General features: G+C 40.2%; 1 protein-coding gene across 2 annotated transcripts in view; it reads left to right on the top strand.

The window, feature by feature from the left end:
• Positions 1 to 27186, top strand: part of LOC126162852 (EGF domain-specific O-linked N-acetylglucosamine transferase) — a 123786-nt gene that overhangs the window by 88759 nt on the left and 7841 nt on the right. For both annotated transcript variants that reach the window (XM_049919624.1, XM_049919623.1), the window contains exon 9: positions 8728 to 8830. In XM_049919624.1, the coding sequence (XP_049775581.1) occupies positions 8728 to 8830 (103 nt within the window). The remainder of the gene's footprint in view (positions 1 to 8727; positions 8831 to 27186) is intronic.

Below are 27186 nucleotides of genomic sequence, written 5' to 3'. Positions count from 1 at the left end.
AACACTGGCACTATCAGTGGCATTTTTTGTTTCACAAGCAGACCCATGGACTACTGTGCCCTCTCCAATTTGCTTCATACTAACAGGTCAGCACTCAGACACCAGTTTCTTAAGCAGTATGATGCAGTTCTCCAAAGGACTTGAAAAAATTGCCCTTGAAGATAATTTGATTTCTGAACATTGTTATATGTAAAACATCTGTTGCTTATTAACAAATTCATTGCTAGCAGCTCAGTGCATAGCATAATAGGATTGTAACAGTGAATTCACTGGTTCAAATCTCGTACTTTTTTACATTCTGTGTTTTATTAACTAATAGAAATGTTAATTGACAAATAAATAATTAAGTTTTAAAACAAAAATAACCTTTTTATTTTTAATTACTATACATGCAAAAATGTGACTATTCACAATAAATTAAAATTTGGACGAAAAATGCAAAACATCAAATAGAAAATCAAATACTTTTTTATTTCCAGAGACTGGAGAGTATTATTGATCTGTATAATTTTTTCTTTTAACAAAAAGATATTTGTCATGTAAGTATAAAGTTCTAATTAATTTTCATACAACCAGTAACTGTAAATACAAAGATTTTTTTATTAAAATTATGATGCCACATGTGTTAAATAACAGTTTCATTTGTTCATAAATATGGAATTTAAAAAATGTACTCCACTGGTGACATTTGATGCAGCAACTTCATGATTAGTATCTGATTAAAGTGTATGCGGAACTACTGTTGAATTTGTTAAGCAGCAACAAATGTTTTATACTTAAGGGTGCTTGGAAATATTTTAATTTTTAAAGGCATTTCTTTTTTGAGTTGTGTTATCCTGCTTTTATCTTGCAACTGATGGTAGCACAGATGCTAAAGGTGTGAAACTATATCCAGTTGTTGTTACTTTGATGTTAAACAGGGAAAGATGTGCACCACAATACTATTATTGCTGAAAGCAAATTTAAATACTGGCGAAGAAACTTTTAATCCCTTGAGTGTCGAACTGCTAAGAAAATTTCATTTCATTTGCTTGTGATAAAGCAAATACAGTAGTAAGAAAGTTCAGCCACACTTAGGAATTCAATCTTGTTCCTGCCACCTGCTTCATTTAGCTGCACAAAAAGGTGCAAATAGCCTACAATGTTTTGATGCTGAAGAATTTGTAATGGAAATTTCCTACTTTTTTCAGAAGAGTTAAAGAAAGATAGTCTACTTTTAAACTGTGTCAAAATATACATGGCACCAAATGCCATAAAGTACTGAAGTGTGTTTGTACTTGATGGCTCTCTGTGCTCCAATCCATAGAAAGAATAATTCAACAGTGGAAACCTCTTGCAAAATTTTTCAATGAGGAAGCTTAAAAAAATATAAACAAGTCGCACTTATCTAGAGTGCACCCTATTCTAAATGATCCAGTAACTAAGCTACACCTTCTTTTCTTGCATAATACCCTTTCATTATTTACAAAAGCAAATTTATTCCTCCGGAAAGAAGAGCCAGTAATTCACAGACTTCATACCATCCCAAATAACTTATTTGCAGATTTTAATGTGAGATTTATCATTCCTTCTTCAGTATCTACTTCTGGTAGTTTGCTGGAATTGAAATTCAAAAAAATAAATTTCGCAAAGAGGTGAAGATATTGTCAAGACTGTAGACACTAGAAGCTAAATTCGCCATACCGAGCTTGAAAAATCTAAAAATCTGTAGTTACAAAATTTTACAAAGATGACAGGAAATACACTCCTGGAAATTGAAATAAGAACACCGTGAATTCATTGTCCCAGGAAGGGGAAACTTTATTGACACATTCCTGGGGTCAGATACATCACATGATCACACTGACAGAACCACAGGCACATAGACACAGGCAACAGAGCATGCACAATGTCGGCACTAGTACAGTGTATATCCACCTTTCGCAGCAATGCAGGCTGCTATTCTCCCATGGAGACGATCGTAGAGATGCTGGATGTAGTCCTGTGGAACGGCTTGCCATGCCATTTCCACCTGGCGCCGCAGTTGAACCAGCGTTCATGCTGTACGTGCAGACCGCGTGAGACGACGCTTCATCCAGTCCCAAACATGCTCAATGGGGGACAGATCCGGAGATCTTGCTGGCCAGGGTAGTTGACTTACACCTTCTAGAGCACGTTGGGTGGCACGGGATACATGCGGACGTGCATTGTCCTGTTGGAACAGCAAGTTCCCTTGCCGGTCTAGGAATGGTAGAACGATGGGTTCGATGACGGTTTGGATGTACCGTGCACTATTCAGTGTCCCCTCGACAATCACCAGTGGTGTACGGCCAGTGTAGGAGATTGCTCCCCACACCATGATGCCGGGTGTTGGCCCTGTGTGCCTCGGTCGTATGCAGTCCTGATTGTGGCGCTCACCTGCACGGCGCCAAACACGCATACGACCATCATTGGCACCAAGGCAGAAGCGACTCTCATCGCTGAAGACGACACGTCTCCATTCGTCCCTCCATTCACGCCTGTCGTGACACCACTGGAGGCGGGCTGCACGATGTTGGGGCATGAGCGGAAGACGGCCTAACGGTGTGCGGGACCGTAGCCCAGCTTCATGGAGACGGTTGCGAATTGTCCTCGCCGATACCCCAGGAGCAACAGTGTCCCTAATTTGCTGGGAAGTGGCGGTGCGGTCCCCTACGGCACTGCGTAGGATCCTACGGTCTTGGCGTGCATCCGTGCATCGCTGCGGTCCGGTCCCAGGTCGACGGGCACGTGCACCTTCCGCCGACCACTGGCGACAACATCGATGTACTGTGGAGACCTCACGCCCCACGTGTTGAGCAATTCGGCGGTACGTCCACCCGGCCTCCCGCATGCCCACTATACGCCCTCGCTCAAAGTCCGTCAACTGCACATACGGTTCACGTCCACGCTGTCGCGGCATGCTACCAGTGTTAAAGACTGCGATGGAGCTCCGTATGCCACGGCAAACTGGCTGACACTGACGGCGGTGGTGCACAAATGCTGCGCAGCTAGCGCCATTCGACGGCCAACACCGCGGTTCCTGGTGTGTCCGCTGTGCCGTGCGTGTGATCATTGCTTGTACAGCCCTCTCGCAGTGTCCGGAGCAAGTATGGTGGGTCTGACACACCGGTGTCAATGTGTTCTTTTTTCCATTTCCAGGAGTGTATTTCATCAACTTGTGTAGTTACATCAAAGAAAAATTTCCACTATATGATGATTCAGGTATTGGACCTAGGAAAAGAAAATCTTTATTGTCAGTTGTAAAGTTGAATGAAGCTGTTTCCTAATGTTCTGAGTGATTGTGAGGGACACACACACACACACACACACACACACACACATTAGAATTGGAGTTTGACAACTTTGGAATGATGGAAGAAGACAGAGCTGATACTGCTTGGTACAAAATATCTACTATGTGTGATGCATCAGGCATTAAAAACTATCCCTCACTGAGCAAGCTTATGCTTGCATTATTGCTTATTCCTCATAATAATGCTGCCTGAGAGAGAGTTTTTAGTACTGTTAGGAAAAACAATACTGAATTTTGATCTAGTATGAATACAGGAACCTTGAGTGCTCTGATCATCAGTAAAATGAACCATTTATCATTAGGAAGAGCATGTTACTAAAATAATTTTTCAAAGGATTAGATTCAGGCTGCAAAGAGTGCAACAAGATTATCAGTCAAGAGAAAATAATTGTCAGTCACTAGTGAGGATTGTGCATTATACAAGAGGCAGATCAAGGAAGAGGCAGTGGATGAGAAAGTCTTCTAAATATTTTTGTATAAAACACTAAATACAGGCCTCTCATTTCATGATGTGAGTGGGTTTTGTGTACTTGTTTTACTTTCATTTTAATGAATAATTTTAGATATATACATGTATTGATTTTGTAGTATTTGCAAATTACAGAAATATTTCTAAAGCACCTTTATGTGTACTAAACTGATTTTTAGCTTTATCCACTTATCCTGATCTTTTTTCATTTACAATTATTTTTATTGCAGGAAAATCTTCTTTATTTAGGACCAGAAAGTGTCTGAAATACAGTGTTTAAAGGCCCTAAAACACAATTCTAATTTTTTAAATTTTCCAACTCAGTCACTCCAAGCAAATGCTAGGATGGTTCCTTTGAAAAGGCATGGCCAATTTCCTTCCCTGTCCTTGACACAGTGTGAGCTTCAGCTCCATCTCTCAAAATTTTCCAAGGGAGAGCCCGCAAACCAGGTTCCATATTTGCCATGTGATAACTGACAGCCATCTCTCAAGATTGACAGTTATGAAGTCCTGTAAGTATGAAGCAAACCAAAGAGGGCAGAGGAGTCCATAAGGTCATCTTGTTAGACTGATTCCACTGGAAGTAAATGATTCTCTCAAAGCAGATTTCACACTAATGGTGTGAAAGCAGCGGGTTAACATGCTCAGCTAACTGGGCAGGTCCTATTCTTTCTGCCAATGCAGAATTCCTTATCCATTTCTGTTTGTAAATTCTTTATTGATCTCTTACCCATCAAACTGCTTAGAATTTGCCCTTTATGACTAGTTCTTCTTCATAGACTTGGAGAGAGAGCTCTGTTGGAGTAAATTCATGTCAAATGAAGTGATCATATCAATAACAATATTATGAAAAGGAAAGTTGCCACTCTCCATACAGCAGAGATGCTAAGTCGCAGATAGGCACAACAAAAGGACTGTCACAAATAAAGCTTTTGGCCCATAAGGCCTTTGTCAAAAATACACACACACACACACACACACACACACACACTCTTCTCTCTCTCTCTCTCTCTCTCTCTCTCTCTCTCTCTCTCTCTCTCTCTCTCTCTCATGCAAACGCAACTCACACACATGGCTGCACTTGTGTGTGTGAGTTGCATTTGTGTGAGTGAGTGACTCTGTGTGTGTGTGTGTGTGTGTGTGTGTGTGTGTGTGTGTGTGTGTGTGTGTGTATTTTTGACAAAGGCCTTACAGGCCCGAAAGCTTTATCTGTGACATTCTTTTTGTTGTGCCTATTTGCAACTCAGCATCTCTGCTATACGGTGAGTGGCAACTTTCCTTTTCATACTATTGTTACATTCCATCATGGATTTCCCATTGTTTGATCATATCAGTAAGGAAATTCTGCTTCAGAGATCTCAAGTACATTTTTGAAGTCTTAAAAAAGATGTAGAACAGTGTTTATTGAGATAAAAAGAGACTAATATGAAGTAAATTGGGTTTTAGTAAGAATAAAAATTACCTTTAGGTACCTATATAAGTACAGTTGGGATACAAATGATAAAACTGTTCTATTTCTACATCTACATACATACTCCGCAACCCACCATACGGTGCGTGGTGGAGGGTACCTCGTTCCACAACTAGCATCTTCTCTCCCTGTTTCACTCCCAAACAGAACGAGGGAAAAATGACTGCCTATAGCTTTGTGGTCTTTCCGCAAATTGTAAGTTGGCAGCAGTAAAATTGTACTGCAGTCAGCCTCAAATGCTGGTTCTCTAAATTTCCTCAGTAGTGATTCACGAAAAGAACACCTCCTTTCCTCTAGAGTCTCCCACCCGAGTTCCTGAAGCATTTCCGTAAGACTCGCGTGATGATCAAACCTACCAGTAACAAATCTAGCAACCCGCCTCTGAATTGCTTCTATGTCCTCCCTCAATACGACCTGATAGGGATCCCAAATGCTCGAGCAGTACTCAAGAATAGGTCGTATTAGTGTTTTATAAGCGGTCTCCTTTGCAGATGAACCACATCTTCCCAAAATTCTACCAATGAACCGAAGACGACTATCTGCCTTCCCCACAACTGCCATTACATGTTTGTCCCACTTCAAATCGCTCTGCAATGTTACGCCCAAATATTTAATCGACGTGACTGTCTCAAGTGCTACACTACTAATGGAGTAGTCAAACATTACAGGATTCTTTTTCCTATTCATCTGCATTAATTTACATTTATCTATTTTTAGAGTTAACTGCCATTCTTTACACCAATCACAAATCCTGTCCAAGTCATCTTGTATCCTCCTACAGTCACTCAACGACGACACCTTCCCGTACACCACAGCATCATCAGCAAACAGCCACACATTTCTATCCACCCTATCCAAAAGATCATTTATGTAGATAGAAAACAACAGCGAACCTACCACACTTCCCTGGGGCACTCGAGATAATACCCTCACCTCCGATGAACACTCACCATCCAGGACATTTGTTGCTGAAGGGTTCGTAATGGAGTTGTTTATTGGCCTAATGCAGTTTGTTGGTAGATGTCAGAGAGGAAATTGAAACCTCAGTTCCTTTATTAGCTTCTCCTGTACAATTTATCAGAATAATTGAATTTAATAATGTAAATTCTGTTTAAGTCAAATGTTTGTGTAAAAGAGATCTTGGCATTGGTAGCTGATAGTGTTCTTTGTAAAATTATATAATTGCTGTGTTTTACATAGAAGCCAGAAGTGTCAGCTGAGTAGTTGAAGACAAGAAGAGGTGGCTTTTTCATTACCTGTGTCTTATCATAATATACATATGTTTAACACTCTAACAAAACAAGAAATAGAACAAGCCTATATTAAACTCTTATACAAAATCTCCACAGAGTTTATGAATGTTGTTGAAGAAACCATCAAGTTTCCCATTGGTTGGTTGGTTGGTTGGTTGGTTGGTTTGTTGGTTTGTGGGGAGGGGACCAAACAGTGAGGTCATTGGTCCCATCAGATTAGGGAAGGATGTGGAAGGAAATCGGCCATGCCCTTTCAAAGGAACCATCCTGGCATTTGCTTGAAGCAATTTGGGGAAATCATGGAAAACCTAAATGAGGATGGCTGAACGTGGTTTTTAACTGTCATCCTCTCAAATGTGAATCCAGTGTGCTAATCGACGCACCACCTCGCTTGGTATTTCGCATTGAAAAGGATGTAAAACAAGGTGACTCCATATCTCCAAAATTATTTTTAGGAGTCCTAGAAAAAGAAATTGGATTGGGAAACATAGGAAACCCAAATTCTGGGAAAGATATTAAATAACCTGAGGTTTGCTGATGATATTGTTCTGTCTGCAAATAGTTTGGAGTTTCAAACATTGGTTAGTGAATTTGCATTAGTCTGCTCTGAAATTGGTCTAAAAATGAGCTATGTTAAAACCAAGATCATGATGAATGAATAGATACCAGAGAGAAACATATTTGTTGGAAGTATGCAACAGCAAAGGGTCACAGACAATGTGTATTTGGGTGAACTTGTAAATATGAAAGGAGGCCTAAAACGAGGAATATTTCAACGTATTAAATTAGGCTAGCAATCTTAGGGAAGATACTATTCAGTTTTGCAGTCTAAGATGTCGGCTGATCTGAAGAAAACAGTTTTTGACCAATGCATACTGCCAGTAAAAACTTATTGCTTTGAGACTTGGACATTAAATGAATACATTGTTAGAAAACTAACAGTAACTCAAAGAGGAATGGAAAGATCAGTAGGGCTAAACAAAGAAAGACAGAAAGAAAGAAAGTAGTTGGTATCAGACAGACAACAAAGGTCACTGACTTGATGGAAAGAGTGAATACTTTCAAATGGCAGTGGACTGGTCATGTCACTCAAAGAAAAGATGGCAGGTGGTTAAAACAAGTATTAGATAAGAGCCCAGTTTACCAAAAGGAACCCAGGGGAAGACCACCGAATGGTTGGGACAGAGAGTAAAGAAAGACAGCTGCATTGAACTGGCAGTGGGAAGCAATAGATCAGCAGAAATGGAAGAACCTACAAAGATCCTATGTTACACCTATTTTTTTATTCATTATTAAACCTACTCCGGCATTACCCCTATTTGATTTTGTATTTATAACCCTGTATTCACCTGACCAGAAGTCTTGTTCGTCCTGCCACCGAACTTCACTAATTCCCACTACATCTAACTTTAACCTATCCATTTCCCTTTTTAAATTTTCTAACTTACCTGCCCGATTAAGGGATCTGACATTCCACACTCCGATCCGTAGAACACCAGTTTTCTTTCTCCTGATAACGACGTCCTCTTGTGTAGTCCCCGCCCGGAGATCCGAATGGGGGACTATTTTACCTCCGGAATATTTTACCCAAGAGGACGCCATCATCATTTAATCATACAGTAAAGCTGCATGCCCTCGGGAAAAATTATGGCTGTAGTTTCCCCTTGCTTTCAGCCGTTCGCAGTACCAGAACAGCAAGGCCATTTTGGTTAGTGTTACAAGGCCAGATCAGTCAATCATCCAGACTGTTGCCCCTGTGACTACTGAAAAGGCTGCTGCCCCTCTTCAGGAACCACATGTTTGTCTGGCCTCTCAACAGATACCCCTCCGTTGTGGTTGCAGCTACGGTACGGCTATCTGTATCGTTGAGGCACGCAAGCCTCCCCACCAACGGCAAGGTCCATGGTTCATGGGTGGAGGTTGGAAGCATAAAAACCTCTAAACTAAACATTTGAATTTGTGCTCTTTTTATCAGTGTGTCAGGAAGATGAAAAATATTTGTAATATATTGTGAATAGCACAACACTATAATCCATCATTTTATATTTCAAGTGAAATTTAAAATGTTAATGCTATTCAGCATTACCAACACAGCAGGGAGTGTTTTCAGCTTTACGCTTAGTTAATGTTATAAAGTCAAGGATGCTTCATTCTGACAACAGCTTCTTGCATATTTATTTATTTACATAATTCTTCAAATATGATCTCTTTTATGTTCTAGATACAACTGTGAGGATGAAAGCTGTTACTTGGATCTTGCCAGACTGAGGGGAGTCAAGTACATCACATGGCAAGACAAGACAAAACTCCATCAACAAGATGAGGTAATTGCTTCTAGTGTAAACTGTAATACATTTTTTCATTTTTCTGTGCAAATAAGCTTCTTGTAGTTGGACTCCAGAGCAAACTATCTCTATACCACACAGAATTATAGAAACTGGGACTAACCCTCAGTGAAATAGACAGTGTACCCGGCAATGAGTAGAAGTACTGTAATAGTCTGTCTGAAAACTGTAAATGTAGGAATTAATAGTATAGACAACTTCCAGTATTTAGGAAGCTTTGTTTCTTTGGGCAGTACAATAAATCAGGAAAATTGGCAAGAAAATAAAAATAGCTTCCAAGTTATATCACTCTTTATCCTTATTATGGGATCTGCAGTTTATATATTATGTCACAGTAGGACATTATCTAGAGAATAAGTAGACAGTGTGCTGTTTGATGTTTTATTTTTGTATTGACTCTGATTTTCACCTTTATTGCCTTCATCATTACATGTCCTGACATTGTAGATGGACATACGTCAACTTAGAGTAAAATATTACTGCTCTCTATAGTCGTTGGATGTGATATTTTTACAGTAACGTTTTCAAGTTGTTTGGTGATTTGATGTTGCATGCATATTATAATACATTTTTCGTTATTTTGGTTTTTGTAGAAATTGAAGTTTGACAGCTAGCTGCTTACTCATCGGACAGATTTAAAATGTTACTGAAAAAATAGTACACCCAACAACTACGGACAGCAGTAATAGTTTATTGGCATTTGACATATGTTCATCTACAATGGCAGGACATGTACTGATGAAAAAGGCCAAAATAAACTTATATATAAAAATAAAATATCAAGCAGCATACTGTCTACTTATGCTGTGCATTATAACACTCTGTTCATAAAATACTGTAGAAAAGAACTTCTCCAATAACTTCAAACATCTACAAATAAATATGTTGCTGCAACAATGATTGGATTGTTCAGTAGCCATTTCCAAGCAAATAAATTGTAGTTACCTACTCATGCCGCTATAATCAGTTGATTAGATTGTCTGTGACCTTAATCTCAATGGCTTCTTTAATGACACTGTCCCAAAATCTTGAGGTCTGTGTCACAATCTTGGTGTCATTGTAATCCATTGAATGACCAAGTTCCAGACAATGCTCTGCTATGGCTGATTTAGCTGCCTCGGGATACCAAATCAGCACTGCCTGGAATCCAGCGCTTGAGCTTGTGAAAACTCAACGCAGGACACTCCGGGATTCTACAAGAAATATTAGTGGAGACCAAGAGAACAGCCGTGACACAAGGTATCTGACATTGGAGACCAGATCTGACACACCCCAGATCATGAATTCGACTTCAGAAGACGGCCAGGCCAGGTGCGGACGGCGGAGGGAACACCAGCGACCAGAGAGGGACAATGTAGCCACGTCTGGAGGGGGCGGACCTCAGACGGAACACACGATGCAGCGTGGACCAATTAGAGAGCGCCCAGCACGAAACAGAAGTGGAAATCATAGTAACAGTCAGGAGATAGAGTACCCAACATCTCAGACGTGGTCTGACACACCTCAGATGATAACCACATCCGTTGAGGACGGCCAGAACGGGCGCCGATGGCAGTCGGAACATCTGCGACTGGAGGGGTCGATTGAAGCCGAGTCTGGCGGGCGCGGACCACAGATGGAACGCTCGACCCGGTGCGGACCGATTAGGGAACGCCCAGCTCCTCCCAGGCATAAATACTGGACTCGATCGACCCAAGGACCAGTCTCAGGTAGCACCTGAAGAAGACAGCGAGCACGCTGTTGAAATATTGTGTGAGAACGACGCGAACATCTGGCTGGATTCCCGAATATCCAAGATGTCAACAGATTGCCGGGAAAGCATGAAGAATTACATCAGAAGACTCTACGGGGAGGAGATGTACCGTAACATCAAGAAGCTGGACAAGCTTCGACAAAGGAAAGGGAGGATGCTGTGTTCTCTCAGTTTCCTGCTGAGATGCCGAGAGGGGGAGGTAGTTCCAGTTTTCGCCAGGATCAAGCATCACATTAACTCGAGAGCGGCAAACAGGATAAAACACCGAGCTAGTCTCGCTCTGGTTAGAGAAAGAGTGCGCGACCTGCGCCACCGACTGGATGTTACGTCCAGGGAGTTGCTGTATCTTCACCTAACTATAGCAGCCTCCTTGACCACTCAAGATTGGGACCAGGTTGTCGGTGCCTCCTGGTCTCTAGAAGAATGCACCAGCAAGAAGTCAATGGCACGCCAACTAGCCAAGTTTGAGCGCCTCAACAACAAGGCGCAACAGACTGGGGACACACGCATGGTGGTCAATCTAAGTGACAAGCAGCTCGATGAGACCACCTTAAAAGTACTTAGCAAGGGCCTCAATTTCGCAGTGACCCCTAGAAACGTGCCTGTCACAGCCTTCATCAGTGCAGTTGTGCAAGTGGCCAACACGCTACCTTCTAGTGTGGCCGAAGAGATCTGAAGAGAGACCTGCAGGGTGCTCACCAAGACCAAGCCACCCAAATCCAACATTTCAGGTGATGAAAGAGTGGCACTGAGGCGTCTCCGGGAGGATGACAGCATTGTGGTGTTGCCCACAGACAAGGGGAACTCCACAGTCATCCTAAAGAAAACAGAATATGGCAGAAAGGTGCAACAACTTCTGGAGGATCCCGCATACAAGTCAATAGCAAGTGACCCTACAGAGGAAGTGGACAAAAAGACGAGGGCTCTGTTGAAGGAGACGGGCCTGCCTGAACAAGTCATCAAGAAGCTGCGTCCCAAAGCGCCAGCACCACCTAGACTTTATGGACTCCCCAAGGTTCATAAGGATGGGATTCCACTGCGACCTATTGTCAGTAATATTGGCGCAGCAACTTACCCCACTGTGAAATACCTGAAGATGATGTTGACACCACATGTGGGTAAATGTGCACATCACATCCAGAACTCAGAGGATTTCCTGCAACGACTGGGCCAGCAACACATCACAGACACAGACATCATGGTTAGTTTCGATGTGGTGTCTCTCTTCACACGGGTACCACTGAAGGAGTCACTTGAGCTTATTGGAGAGAAGTTCGATGGGGCTCTCCTTGATCTATTCAGGCATGTACTCACCTCGACGTACTTCCCATATGGAGGTCAATTTTACGAACAAACAGAAGGGGTGGCTATGGGGAGCCCTCTATCACCAGTGGTGGCCAACATATTTATGGAAAGGTTTGAAGAGGAGGCACTCTCTTCAGAGGGGTCCGTTGAAGCCGAGTCTGGCGGGCGCGGACCACAGATGGAACACTCGACCCGGCGCAGACCGATTAGGGAATGCCCAGCTCCTCCTAGGCATAAATACTGGACTCGATCGACCCAAGGACCAGTCTCAGGTAGCACCTGAAGAAGACAGCGAGGCACCTTGTTGAAATATCGTGCGAGAACGACGTGAACATCCGGCTGGATTCCCGAATATCCAAGATGTCAACAGATCGCCGGGAAAGCATGAAGAATTACTTAAAGCTTGTTCCCCACAGATAAATAGGATTCTCAGCCACGTATGTAATAGCTCTTTGGAGCAGGGTGTTTTCCCCGATAGACTGAAATATGCCATTGTAAAACCATTGCATAAAAAGGGGGATACGTCGGATGTCAACAACTATCGCCCAATCTCTCTTCTCACATCTCTAGCAAAAATTTTTGAGAAAGTAATATATTCGAGAGTAGCCTCCCATATTTGTAAAAATAAAGTACTAACAAAATGTCAGTTTGGTTTTCAGAAAGGCTTTTCAACACAAAATGCTATATACGCTTTCACTGATAAAATATTAACTGCTCTGAATAACCGGACATAACCCATTGGTATTTTTTGTGATCTCTCAAAGGCCTTTGATTGTGTGAATCATGGAATTCTTTTAGATAAGCTAAATCATTATGGTTTGAGGGGGGCACTTAACTGGAAGAACGCAGAAAGTTGAAACAAGTGGTTCATGTAATGTTAAACCAACAGTTGATTCCTCAAACTGGGGGGCTAATCAAGTACGGGGTCCCACAGGGTTTGGTCTTAGGTCCTTTACTGTTCTTGATATACATTAATGACTTACCATTCCACATTGATGAAGATGCAAAGTAAGTTCTTTTTGCTGATGATACAAGTATAGTAATAACATCCAAAAACCAAGAACTAAGTGATGTAATTGTAAATGATGTTTTTCACAAAATTATTAAGTGGTTCTCAGCAAACGGACTCTCTTTAAATTTTGATAAAACACAGTATATACAGTTCCGTACAGTAAATGGCACAATTCCAGTAATAAATATAGAGTTTGAACAGAAGTCTGTAGCTAAGGTAGAATTTTCAAAATTTTTAGGTGTGTCCATTGATGAGAGGTTAAACTGGAAGCAACACATTGATGGTCTGCTGAAACGTCTGAGTTCAGCTATGTATGCTATTAGGGTTATTGCAAATTTTGGTGATAAGAATCTCAGTAAATTAGCTTACTATGCCTACTTTCATTCACTGCTTTTGTATGGAATCATATTCTGGGGTAATTCATCGTTGAGTAGAAAAGTATTCATTGCTCAAAAACGTGTAATCAGAATAATTGCTGGAGCCCACCCACGGTCATCCTGCAGACATCTATTTAAGGATCTAGGGATCCTCACTGTAAACTCACAGTATATTTATTCACTTATGAAATTTGTTGTTAATAATCCAACCCAGTTCAAAAGTAACAGCAGTGTGCATAGCTATAACACCAGGAGAAAGGATGATCTTCACTATGCAGGGTTAAATCTGACTTTGGCACAGAAAGGGGTAAATTATGCTGCCACAAAAGTCTTTGGTCACCTACCAAACAGCATCAAAAGCCTGACAGATAGCCAACCAACATTTAAAAATAAATTAAAAGAATTTCTAGATGACAACTCCTTCTACTCATTGGCTGAATTTTTAGATATAAATTGAGGGGGAAAAAAAGCCAACTTAAACATTAGTGTCATGCAATATTTTGTGTAATGTAATATCTTGTACAGACATTTTTTATTAACCTGACACATTCCACATCATTACGAAGTGTCGTATTCATGATCTATGGAACAAGTATTAATCTAATCTAATCTAATATAATATAATCTATGTGACTTCAAATCATAAATTCAACTCTACACTGTGTTCCAAAGAATTATGTTGTGATGGGTCTGTAATTATGTATTATCGTTTTGAGACCATCATAGTTATAGGTGGAGACTTTAATCTAGCATCCATTGACTGGGAAAATTGCATGTTTATCACAGGGGGCAGAAGCAAAGATTCTTGTGAAGTTATTCTAGGAGCGCTCTCAACATACAACCTTGAGCAATTGGTTAGAAAACCAACTCGAGATGGGAACATATTAGATATCTTGGCAACAAACAGACCTGATCTTTTTGAGAAAGTTAATCTAGAAGAAGGTATTAGCGACCATAATGTCGTTGTGGCTTCTGTGTCAGTGGAAGTTGCAAAAAGAGAGAGAGAGAGAGAGAGAGAGAGAGAGAGAGAGAGAGAGAGAGAGAGAAACAGCGTGGAGTTTTCTTGTTTGGGAAAGCAAATAAAAGTGTCATTAATGAATATCTTTGTAGTCAGCTCCAAGCATTCACCGCGGGACACAAAGATATTGAGCATCTTTGGTCAGAATTTAAAGGTATTGTTCACCACATCCTAGAGAAGTATGTGCCTAGCAAAAGTATAGGGGGGGAAAGGATCCACCTTGGTACAACAAACATATTAGGAAGTTGCTGAAAAAGCAGAGAACTTTGCACAGTTGTTTTAAACGTACCGGTAGTCACTGCCCCACTGACAAACAGAAATTATGCAAAATGAAAGCAGCTGTCAGAAGTACAATGAGAGACTCTTTTAACGAATTTGAGAGCAATATTTTATCTGCAGATTCTAAAAATAACCCCAAAAAATTTTGGTCATACATAAAATCTATGAATGCTACAAATAATTCAATACCTTCTCTTGCTGACAGTGTGAGTAATGTAACTGATGATGATAAACAGAAGGCCAAAATTCTAAACTTAGCTTTCAAAAACTGCAGCACCCTTTCAATTATCGAACAAACAAAAGGATGGCTGACATAGTGTTTAGTGTCTCTGGGATTGTAAAACAGTTAAGATCCTTAGATGCCAGAAAGGCATCTGGCCCAGATGGTGTCCCCGTAAGATTTTATGTTGACTATGCTGCAAATATAGCACCATTCTTATCCGTCATCTATCAGAGATCATTGGAACGGCGGAAAGTTCCACGGGACTGGAAAAAGGCCCAGGTCATAGCAATCTATAAAAAGGGTAGAAAATCGGATGCACATAATTACCGGCCAATTTCACTGACATCGATTTGTTGTAGGATCATGGGACATATTTTGTGTTCAGACATAATGATCTTTCTAGGCTCTGAGAAGCTCATCTGCAGAAACCAGCACGGTTTTAGGAAACAGCGGTCATGCGAGACACAGCTGGCCCTCTTTGTGCATGATGTACAACAGGATCTAGATACCAGCTCCCAGGATGATGCCATATTTCTTGACTTTCGAAAGGCATTTGACTCGGTTCCACACTGTCGCTTGCTACAAAAAGTGCGCGCTTTCGGTCTATCCAATGACATATGTGGTTGGATAGAAAGTTTTCTAACAGACAGGGAGCAGTATGTCGTCCTGAACGGAGTAATTTCAACAGAAACAAGAGTAACTTCAGGTGTGCCCCAGGGCAGCGTAATAGGTCCTCTGCTTTTTACGATTTACGTAAACGATCTGGTTGATGGTATTGACAGTGGCCTTAGACTGTTTGCTGATGATGCTGTAGTCTACAGGAAAGTAGTATCACACGAAAGTTGTGAACAAATCAATGAGGATTTACAGAAAATAAATGCGTGGTGTAATGACTGGCAGTTATCTCTCAATATTAGTAGGTGTAATCTACTGCATATAACAAGACGAAAATTCCCATTAATGTATGAGTACAAAATAAATGATCAGTCTTTGGAAGCGGTAATATCAGTCAAGTATCTGGGTGTGATTATTCAAAATGATCTCAAATGGAATGATCAGATTACACAAGTAACGGGTAAGGCAAACTCTAGATTCCGGTTTATTGTTAGAATCCTGAAGCGATGCAGCCCTTCAACAAAGTAAATAGCCTACAATACTTTGGTTCGTCCAGTTTTGGAATATTGTTCATCTGTCTGGGACCCTTACCAGTTGGGTCTGATTTGGGAGATTGAGAAGGTCCAAAGAAGAGGGGCAAGATTCGTGACTGGTACATTTAGCCATCGCGAGAGCATTGCAAATCTCATAGAAAGTTTCAAGTGGGACACACTTGCAGATAGACGACACGCTAAACAGAAGGAGCTGCTCTCTAAATTCCAAAATCCAATCTTCACCGAGGATGTAGAGCATATATTATTATTACCACCAACTTTCAAATCGCGTAATGATCATCATTCAAAGATAAGGGAAATAAGAGCTCGTACTGATGCGCTCAGACAGTCGTTTTTCCCTCGCGCGATCCGCGAGTGGAACAGAGGGGGGAAAATATGACTTTGGTGCGAATTGTGCCCTCCGCCACACACCGCTTGGTGGCTAGTGGAGTATATATGTAGATGTAGATGTAGATGATGAGCAAGGTTCATCAAACAGCTGCAAAAATTGTAAGCTTATATTGTTGGTGTTAGTTTCTTGTAAAATTTTGGAAAATGTTTTATGCATACATATTATGGCATTTATGGAGACTGAGACTGTAGGAATCAACATAGATTCTGTATACAATAGTGATGTGAAACCCAGCTCACTCTGTTCATCCAGGAGACCCAAAAGACAGTAGACACTGGTACCAAGGTTGATGCTGTGTTCTTTGACTTCCAGAAGTCATTTGGCACATATCCACACAGTCGCTTCAAGAGTAAAAAAAAGCATGTAGACCATCAGACTAGTTTTGCAACTGACAGTAATAGAGAGAGAGCTTTAGACTTCAGTGTAACTTTGGGTGTACCCAAAGGGAATATTAGAGAACCATTGCTTTTCACAGTAGATATAAACTGCCTAGCAGATGGCATCGGAAGTTCCCTGAGGCTTTTTGCAGATGGATTTTATAGGCATAGTTTTTGACCTGATGGAACTTGAAATAGCTCCTCCTGTGTTGATCCTCCTCAGCCACCACTACCACCAATGCTACTACTTCTGCCTTTACTAAGCCATGATTGCTAGGATTAGCAACATTGTTACTTATTGATAATGTAAGAGTAATTCATACTGCTAACAGCTTACTTTGCTCAGGTGACAAGTCTTTAATGTCACATCCTAGACTGATGACAGTATGCTGACCTCCCAGTGCTCTTAGATGATGCAGTGATACACCACAGTGGTGATGATCCAGCCAGTTTAATGTGACCTTAGGTGTTTCTAAGCAATGCACTGCACTGCACTGCCAGTGCAAGTGGTACTGATATTGGAACCCTCACTTTGAACACAAATAAACTTTCTGTAATAATGGATTAAGACTGTCTATTACATCATGAACCAAACATTAACAATTCCTGAGATGAATAATATAAGCAATAGTTCCTGATAGAAATTCTGTAAGTCCAAGCACTGCTACTTTGTTATGCATGCATATTGAAATTCTAATGTTAAGCAAAATTCCACTTTAAGTTTTGCAGTGGTGGAAACTATACAACACAAGTCTAAATCAGTCCTGTTAAATAGCAGTGGAAGTCAGATTACAGCAACTGACAGTGAGTTCACCACTGGGTGGCCTTATATTCACATGATCAGCCTGCATTATATTGGCTTTTGTGCTGCATGCACTCCTGCTGCATGGTCGTGATGTTATGCATATTGATACGTCATCTGTTTCTTCCATTTGAATGTCTGGTGGGGTTACTAAAATTGTTCCACTTCATAATACTGTATGAACTTTCAACAAGCAGACTGTTCATCTGATAATTACATAGGTAAACAATCAAGCCAGTGTACAAGTTCCAGAATGTGGAAAATACAATCTCGTGCTTAAAATAAGCAGCACATGGAATTGACAGTTAGTGAAAATTCATTGCTGTGCAATGGGAGAGAGTAGGTAAACCATACTGTCTGAAATCCCCCCCCCCCCCCCTCCAGTGTCCAAAATCATCCCATTTTATGAAAAGCATAAGTAATTAAAAATGTAGAAATAATGTTCACTTGCTAACTTTTTGTCATCATTACAAATATAAATTTAATGCACATTTAGTGGCAGGACATCTCTACTTTTATTATTATATGAATTGTGTTACTGACATTTTAATTTTATTTTTGTAGATCCTCTTAAAATGTGCTCCAAAGAAATAATAAATTTATCACTTTCACTGAGAATGGAAACTGGGCTACTTCTCTACTATGGTGAAAGAAAACTGTTTTTGCTTAATATGCAATACATCTGTGCAATACTGAAAAAAGGAAATTTAGAGTGACATTTTAACACAATTCATAGTATATATCAGACTGACTTTCCACATAACAGAAAAATAAGAAAGAGTAAACTGTAAGCATTGAACTTGCAATTAACAGGCCAAGGAAACATGTTGTCTAGGACTACTGAGCAAAGTAAGGCTGCAATGGAAGCTTCTTTCCAAGTTAATTACAGAACTGCACAAAAGTGCAAACCTTTTTCTGATGGAAAATATATCAAGGAAATTTCCAAAGAAGTGGCAGATTCACTATTTGTGAATTTCAAAAATAAAAATGAAATTAAGAAAGCCATTCATGGATTACAGTTGCCTCGAAAGCTGTGATGCCCCATATCAAAATGATGAGTGGAAACATAAAAAAAAATGACTACAAAGATATATTGTCCGCTGTGTTGCTTTTCCACTACAACTTGACGAGTTAACAGATATCACTGATACCACACAATTTTACTCATTTTTTTGTGTGGTCTTTGAAGATTTGTCAACGAAAGAAGAACTGCTAAGTATGATTTCCTTAAAAGGAAAAACTCATGATCTTGATATAGTCATGGAAATCAAAGCATATATTAGTGAGATTAAGCTACCTTTGTACAAACTCGTATCAGTGACAACTGATGGGGCTCCTGCAGTGACAGGTATTCATAATGATTTTATTGCTCTTTATCACAAAGACAAAGATTTTTCAGACTTTGTTAGCTACCACTGCATAATGCAGCAACAAGTACTGGCCAGTAAGAGACTAAACACAAAACATGTAATGGGTATTTGTTTCAGGACTGTAAATTCCATGAAAGGAAAATCTCCCCAAAGGCAGCTCTTTAAGCAACTGTTAGATGAGAAGGAACCATATTTGGCATTGCACACTGGTGTGAGGTGGCCAAGTCAAAACAAGTTTTTGCAAAGATTTCAAGATCTCTTGGATGACATAATAAAATTTCTTGAAGAGAGAGGTGATCATTATCAGCAGCTGCATGATTTAGACGTAATTTGATTTAGCATTCTTAGCAAATTTTACCAGAAAACTGAGCACATTAAATCTGGAATTACAAGGCAAGAATAAAACAGTAGCATACATGGTAAGTTCTATTGCATCGTTCCATAGTCAGACAGCGCCTATGATAGTTGTCTCTGAGAAGAAAAAATTTCAACAATTGGAAACATCAAGGATCATATGGAAAAACATCCTACCTACAGTTTCATTCCTGACAAGTACATGGAAAATTAAGGCAATTGTATCAGACTTCGAAATTTGAAAAGTATTGAGAAGTTGGTGGAATTCATCAGTCACCAATTTGATAATTCCATTGATCATAGTGACATCTTTGAAATGGCTAATAAATTTTCAATTTGAAGAAATGTTTCAAACAACTGCATTCGTGTTTTGGTTCAGCATATTTATGTGAATCAGCATTTTCCTACTTAAAACAAACAAAAAATAAACACTGTTCTTGCTTGACAGATGCTCATACATTGGATTCTTTAAGGTTGGCAATTTCCAACTACAAAACTGACTTTGCTAATCTAGTGGAAGATGCTGAGACACAGTGCTAACAGTAATATGAATAATTAGTTAGGAAGAATAATTTTCAGTTTCATGTTTTCCCTCTTAATAAAATAAAAACTGCTACATAACTGTATACTGTTTCATTTAAAATTTCAAGATGTATGTACTTGGTTTTGTCAGTAAACACTAGATCATGGGTATAATCAAGTTGGCCACCACTGCTCTACAGACATACAAAAATTATGTACAGCATGTAGTTCACTTATTTGATCTATTTCATGGTCCCTTACTTGTCTAAGTGTATCACAATTGTGTGAAAGAGCTTGTGTTACAACCTTGTATTTTGCACAGATGGCGAGCTCTGGGTAGCTAAAGTCTGTACAGTTATAGACCCTATTATGCCATTTCTGCATACAGTTGGAGTACTGCATGTACAGATAATGATCATTGAGGAAGTGAACTGAGCAGTACATGAGTTACTTTCAGCTGTTCCCCTCATGCCTAAGTGAAAGACACTGGGGGAAAACCCATTTTAGTGTTAAAGAAGTTTGGACGAATTCCATGTCCATATCAGTGCCTGTGAAGACTTCACAACAGGTGTCCTGGGGTTCGAGTCACCAGCTCTTCCTTTTTAATTATCCCCATATTATCTTTCTTTTGTCCCAAAGGGAGGAACTAATAACCCTGAATGCTGGAATGATTTTGTATACTTTTGCTTATGTGTCTATTGCCAGTATTAGAAGTTTTGGCTCCTCAAAGTAAGTACTGCACAGCAATTCTGCTTTCATAATTCACAGCAATTCTGCTTTCATAATTTTATAGTGTTTACAGACTTTGCCAAAGCTTTTGATAAAGCTAAAAAAGGAAGTTCTTCTCAACAGGGAGACATATTGGTTATCCCAGCAAATTAAATAGATATAACAAAAAAGTGTGTTTAATATCAACTCTGCTTCTTTTATATCTACCTAACGCAAAATAGGAGACTAAGTAGATAAGGATGTCCAAATACATAAGAACATCTGTCTTTGTAGACAGAGAATTTCGAGACCTCAATTGTTAGTTCTATGAATAGTTCTACTGGTGTAACTGAATGTAGGCAATGTAGATGTATAGTTTTTTCAGTGACTGTGGAATTTTACCATGAGTGAGAAGTAAGGGCTCTGTTGTAGGTTTGTGAGTAGTGGGTTATGGCGTGGGATTTGTTCAAAGTATTTTGATTGAGGGGAATGCAGAGGGAAGCCAGTGGGAATTCTAGTGAGATCCTCTCCTGGGAATGCAGAATCTATAGTAGAAATAAGTTGATAGAGGAGCAGGAGCATAAGATGTGTGCCCTTCAGGTGCAGTTACAACGTGCAGAGGAGGAATGAGATAGGTTGAGGAGGGTGAAGGGTGGTGGGGAATGGGAACTGGCAGTTGGAAAGAAAGCTAGGAGTAGGAGGTATTCAGATAATCACGCTTTGACCAACTGCCAGAGTTGAGTGGAGAGGAGCCTCGTGTAACTGTAGGTGTAGGAAACATGCAGCAGTCCTAAGCATTTAGGAGGCCTAGGTCAGTTGCAAAGTCTAACAGAAAGAAGAAGGTTCTGCTGCTAGGTAGTTCGCACAGTAGAGGTGTGGGCCAGCAGTTGCAGGAAGTGTTAGGGAGTGAGTACCAGGTCACCAGCATTGTGGAGCCTAGTGCAGGGTTGGCTGAGGTGACTGACAGCATAGGGGAGTTATGTAGGAATTTTACAAAGGAGGATCAGGTAGTGATAGTGGGTGGAGCAGGGAACTGTCTTGATAGGGACGGGAAAATGATGTAGGTGGTGACCAGGTAAAGATAGCTACTCAAACGGATGGCACTAATGTGCATTTCATGCAATTATTTCAGCATCATGCTCATCCTCATCATAATGTGGCTGTTAGGTGTGTTAACATGGGGCTGCAGAGGGCACTGATGGCAGAGGGTATGGGTCACATTTCAGTGGTGCCATTTGGGTAGATCGGGTATAAACTACACATGGCCAGCACCTCAACAGGTATGGGAAGGGGAGGCTGGAAAAGCTTATAGGTGCCAGTGTAGTGGGTGGTGGTGGGGTTACTCATGTAAAAATTCCTGTAGTAGTTTGTGGTAGAGCTGCACCTTTCTTAGGTTGAAGTCAGCTGATAGGTATACGTACTTAAAGTCCCTCTAAGGGCTCACCTTCACAGGACGTCATGTTTCCAAGTAGAGAAGAAATTAGCATATTTCATCAGAATATAAGAGATATTGGAGATAAAGTTAGTGAACTGCTTATAGATGTTGACTCTGAAATTATTGGTGTATCGGAGCACCACTTAAATAATTTGACAATTCAGAGGCTTCCTTTACCAGCATACAGATTAGCTGGCTGTTTTACAAGGAGTTCCTTGCGGGATGAGGGAGTGGCTATGTACATAAAAAACAGTATTCCATTTGAGTCCATAGATGTATCATGGCACTGCACTGAACAGATATTTGAATGTTGTGCAGGGGCAGTTGAATGTAGTGAAACTAAACTTATAATTGTTGTAGTTTATAGTAGAGAGGGTTCTTGATTCATTTTGTAGGAAGTACCAGAAATTAGCTATAGGTGGTGACTTCAGTATAAATTTTGTATATGGTGGTGCAAGAAAAAGGATGTTGGTAGATCTTCTAAATTCATATGATCTGATGCAGACTGTATTTTTTTCCAACTAGGATGCAGGGGAACAGTAGTACAGCCATAGCCAAAATTTTTTTCATTCTTCATTACTAGATGGGTATTCTGTTAGTAAATGAGTAAATGACCTTTCAGGCCATGATGCACAAGTTTTAACACTAAAAGGCTTTTGTACTCAAACAAATGTCACATATAATTACAAACTACGTAGGAAAGTTAATCCAACAGCAATTGAGGGTTTACTAAAACTTGTCAAGGAACAAGAGTGACAGGATATTTATAGTGCCAATAACATAGATGATAAATATAATGTTTTCCTTTATACATTTCTCATGCTCTTTGAGCGTTGCTTTCCATTAGAACATTCTAAATGGGGTACTAGCAGTAATGGGGAGCCCAGGTGGTTGACTAGTGGGATAAGGTTATCATGTAGAATGAAGTGGGAATTATATCAAAATGTTGGAAGTAGTCACAATTGAGCTACAGTAGCCCATTACAAACAATATTGTAAGGTTTAAAAATGTTATTAGGAAGGCAAAGAGTATGTGGTGTGCAAATAGAATAGCTAATTCACAGGATAAAAGTAAAACCATACAGTCAGTTGTGAAGGAAGTATCTGGTCAGCAGCAGAAGGTTGACAATATAAAGTCAGTTCATAGTAAAAATATTTCTGTTACTGATAAATCAGATATATGTACAGTATTTAACAATAATTTTCTGAGCTTTGCTGGTGAACTAAATAAAACTTTAGTTTCTTGGCAAATGCCTTTCCGAGATTGATGTCTGAAATACTCCTCTGTGATACAGACAAGAGGGAGATTGAGTCAATAATTAAATCACTGAAGACTAAGGACTCTCATGGTTATGATGGAGTGTCTAGCTGAATATTAAAGTACTGTGCTGCACGTGTTTGCCCTGTATTTAGCCATATTTGTAATTTTTCCTTTAGGAATGGTCAGTTTCCTGAGTGACTAAAGTACTCAGTAGTAAAGCAACTTTATAAAAAGGGAAAAAGTAATAATGCAGATAATTTTAGACCTATTTCTATGCCATCAGTGTTTGCAAAAGTTATTGAAAAGGATAATTGATCATTTTATATCACACGATTTGCTATCAAATGTACAGTTCAGCTTTAGAAGTTGTTTAATAACTGAAAGTGCTATATTCTCTTTTCTCTGTGAGGTACTGGATGGGTTAAACAAAAGGTCTCGAATGCTTGGCATATTTTTTTAAAATTTAACTAAGGTGTTTGAGTGTGTTGATCACAAAATATTGTTCCAGAAGTTAGACCATTATGGAATACGGGGAGTAGCTCACAATGGGTTCACCTCTTACTTTAGCAACAGACAGCAAAAGGTCATTATTCACAGTGTTGAGAATGGCTGTGATGTGGGGTATTGTCAAGTGGGGTGTGCCCCAGGGATCAGTGTTGGGGCCACCCCTGTTCCTTATTTATATAAATGATATGCCCTCTAGTATTACGGGTAACTCTAAAATATTTCTGTTTGCTAATGACACTAGCTTGGTAGTAAAGGATGTTGTGTGCAACATTGGCTTGGTTTCAAATAGTGCAGTACATGACCTCAGTTCATGGCTTGTAGAAAATAAACTAACACTAAATCACAGTAAGACTCAATTTTTACAGTTTCTAACACACAATTCAAAAAAACCTGATGTTTTAATTTCACAGAATGGGCATATGATTAGTGAAACTGAACAGTTCAAATTTCTAGGTATTCAGATAGGTAGTAAGCTGTCATGGGAAGCCCACATTCAGGATCTTGTTCAAAGACTTAATACTGCCATTTTTACTATTCGAACGGTATCAGAAGTGAGTGATCTTTCAACACGAAAATTAGTCTACTTTGCTTATTTTCATTCGCTATTGTCGTATGGTATTATATTTTGGGCTAACTCTTTTCATTTTAAAAGGATATTTTTGGCTCAGAAACGGGCGGTTCAGGCAATAAGTGGTGTAAGTTCATGAACCACTTGTCGATCTCTGTTCGCGAGTCTGGGTATTTTGACATTGGCCTCTCAATACTTATATTCCTTATTGTCATTTCTTGTTACCAATATTAGTTTATTCCCAGGAATAAGCAGCTTTCACTCGGTTAATACTCAGCAGAAATCAAACCTGCATTTGGATCGGACTTCCTTAACTCTTGTGCAAAAAGGTGTGCAGTATACTGCTGCACCCATTTTCAATAAGCTACCACTCTGATTCAAAAATCTTAGCAGTAATCTGTGCATTTTCAAATTGGAACTGAAGAGTTTCCCCTTGGGTCACTCCTTCTATTCTGTCAAGGAGTTCCTTGAAAAATTAAACTGATTTTTATTGTACTGCTGATAGCATTTACTTAAACTTATGGACTTACTTTTTTAAGGTTCATGAACATTTATTTTTATCTGTTATTACGTTTATGTTGTAATTTCATGTAATGACACGTTCCATGACCTTGGAGATTTGCTCCTCAGTTTGGTCCTACGGAACTTGATGAGTAAATAAAATTTCTTCAGTGAGCCATCATGGTGCATCAGGGTCCACAAAGGGCTGCAGGTCACCTGTAAATGATTCCAAGATTCCAGCTTTCAATGCTGTAGCAGAGAGGCATTGATTAGACTTAAACTGTTAATTTAGCAACTGTTCTTTCTCAGTGTTGGTTGCTATGGTAGCAGGCTGGGGCACAGCGTAGGGGTCAGACAATATCCAATATAGCTAATTGCAACAGCTGTATTCTCTGGGCACAAAGACCCTTCTTGAAAGTTTTAGTAAAGTGTGGACTGTTACAGTTAATCATTGTCCTCGCCTGAGACCAGGGCAGTTCATACAGATCTTTGAATTAAATCCCACTGTTTATCGTTCTGGATGAAAATTTTATTTGAAGATATTAATCCTTCATGAGGAAACAAGGCTGGCCAAAAGCATTTAAGAAACAAACCTGCAATTGGTTCTTAGTGAATCTGGTGAGGTATTTCAGCTTGTAGGCATTATGTGCTACTTTATATGCAGCCTGTGCCAAGTAACACACATCTTATGGTTTTGACAACATCACATGGACTACAAAATATTGTTCTTCTGGAATGGTATCATGTTGCTATTGACTGGACACAGAGTAATTGAAATGATAAACCATTTTTATGACTTAGAGCTGAAAGCCAGTGAGGGGATTGTGGTGGAGCAGTTGAGAGGCTACTGTGAGACAGGAGCTTCAGTTGTCACAGTGCTGTGTAGTCAGTACAATAAATGTGCTTAAAAGACTCAATTATGCAGAAAATCCACAAAAATTATGTGGCTGCTGATAAAAAGTAATAAAATAAGATCTGTAACACTAATGTCTTAGCCTAATCATTCTTCACTTCCCCCACCCCAGGGGGCTCACGAGTCTTTGGTGAGTTCATGCTTGGCTACCTCAGAGAGCCCTGTCCTTTGTTGCACCTCTTTCCTTCCATGCTGCATGTCTATCCCCCTGCCATTCTTTTTCTTTCTCTTGGGGAACATGTCTCGTGAAACATGATCCTGCAGCCTCTGCACCCTGCAGCCGTGAGTCTTCAAAGGCTTGCACTTGGCAGCTGCCAAGGTGACTGTCCTATATTTGTTCCCTCCTCCCAGTTCCCCATTATGACCCTTCTCCGATGGAACATTCATGGAATTAGATTCAGCAAGGAGGAATTATAGCTGCTTTTGGAATCACAGCGTCTGGTTGTTATCTGAACCCAGGAAATGAAATTGCATCCTAGTGACCAGTTTGACCGCTCGCATTTCCTTCTGGTCTGCTTTGACCTTCCATCCAAGAATGGTATTCCATCTCATTGGTGAGTCATGCTGCTCGTTTGGGATGACATCCATGGCCAAACTATCCTACTAAACACTTGGCTGGAAGCTGTTACAGTACACATTTTCCTTCCCCACTTCACCTTTTCTGCCTGTAACATCTACATCCCTCCATCATTTGCTGTCAGCAGGAGAGACTTCCTCCAACTTATTGGTCAACTCTCTCATCCCTTTTTGCTGATTAGTGACTTTAATGAACACCATCCCTTTTGGGATTTGGCTGACCTCAGTCATCTCAAACTCATCTGCCTTAACACTGGAGCACATTCATTTCAGACTCCAAGCGCACCTATTTCCGTATGGACATCTCATTCTGCACTTCCCAGCTTGCCCAGTATCTGGAGTGTGAGTGGTGCCATCTCTCTGACACGACGTACTCGAGCGACCATTTCCTGTGCATTATCCATTGCTGACTCCTACCCCACCTATGTGTAAACTCAATTGGCAGTGTTCTACAACTGGCTGGAGGATTTACTCCTCCCTGGCAACCTTCAATGAACAGCATTCCCCCTGTTGTGATGACTAGGTAAGTAGCTTATGAACATTATCCTTACTACTGCAAAATGTTCCATACCTTGCACTTCGTCTTTACCACACTGTGTCCCTGTCGTCTGGTGGTCTGAGGCATGCTATGACACAATTCACACATAGAGTTGTACCCTCCATGGAGAACTATAGTTGTTACAAAAAGTTGAGTGCACAATGTTGGTGCTTTCTTTGGGATAGCAAAAATGCTAGCCAGATTTCATTTACTAGCTTTTTTAACAGTTTCACTCCCTCTTCCATTGTGTGGCACAACCTCCATCAGCTCTCTGGGATCAAAGTCCATTCTCCTATTTCTAGTCTGACCATAGCAGATGATGTCATTTTGGACCCTATTGCTATCTCCAACACCTTAGGGCGCTGTTTTGCGGAGAT

The sequence above is a fragment of the Schistocerca cancellata genome, chromosome 2, assembly GCF_023864275.1.
Source record: "Schistocerca cancellata isolate TAMUIC-IGC-003103 chromosome 2, iqSchCanc2.1, whole genome shotgun sequence".
In the NCBI taxonomy this organism is placed as follows: domain Eukaryota; kingdom Metazoa; phylum Arthropoda; class Insecta; order Orthoptera; family Acrididae; genus Schistocerca; species Schistocerca cancellata.
This window is presented reverse-complemented; position numbering and strand designations above follow the sequence as displayed.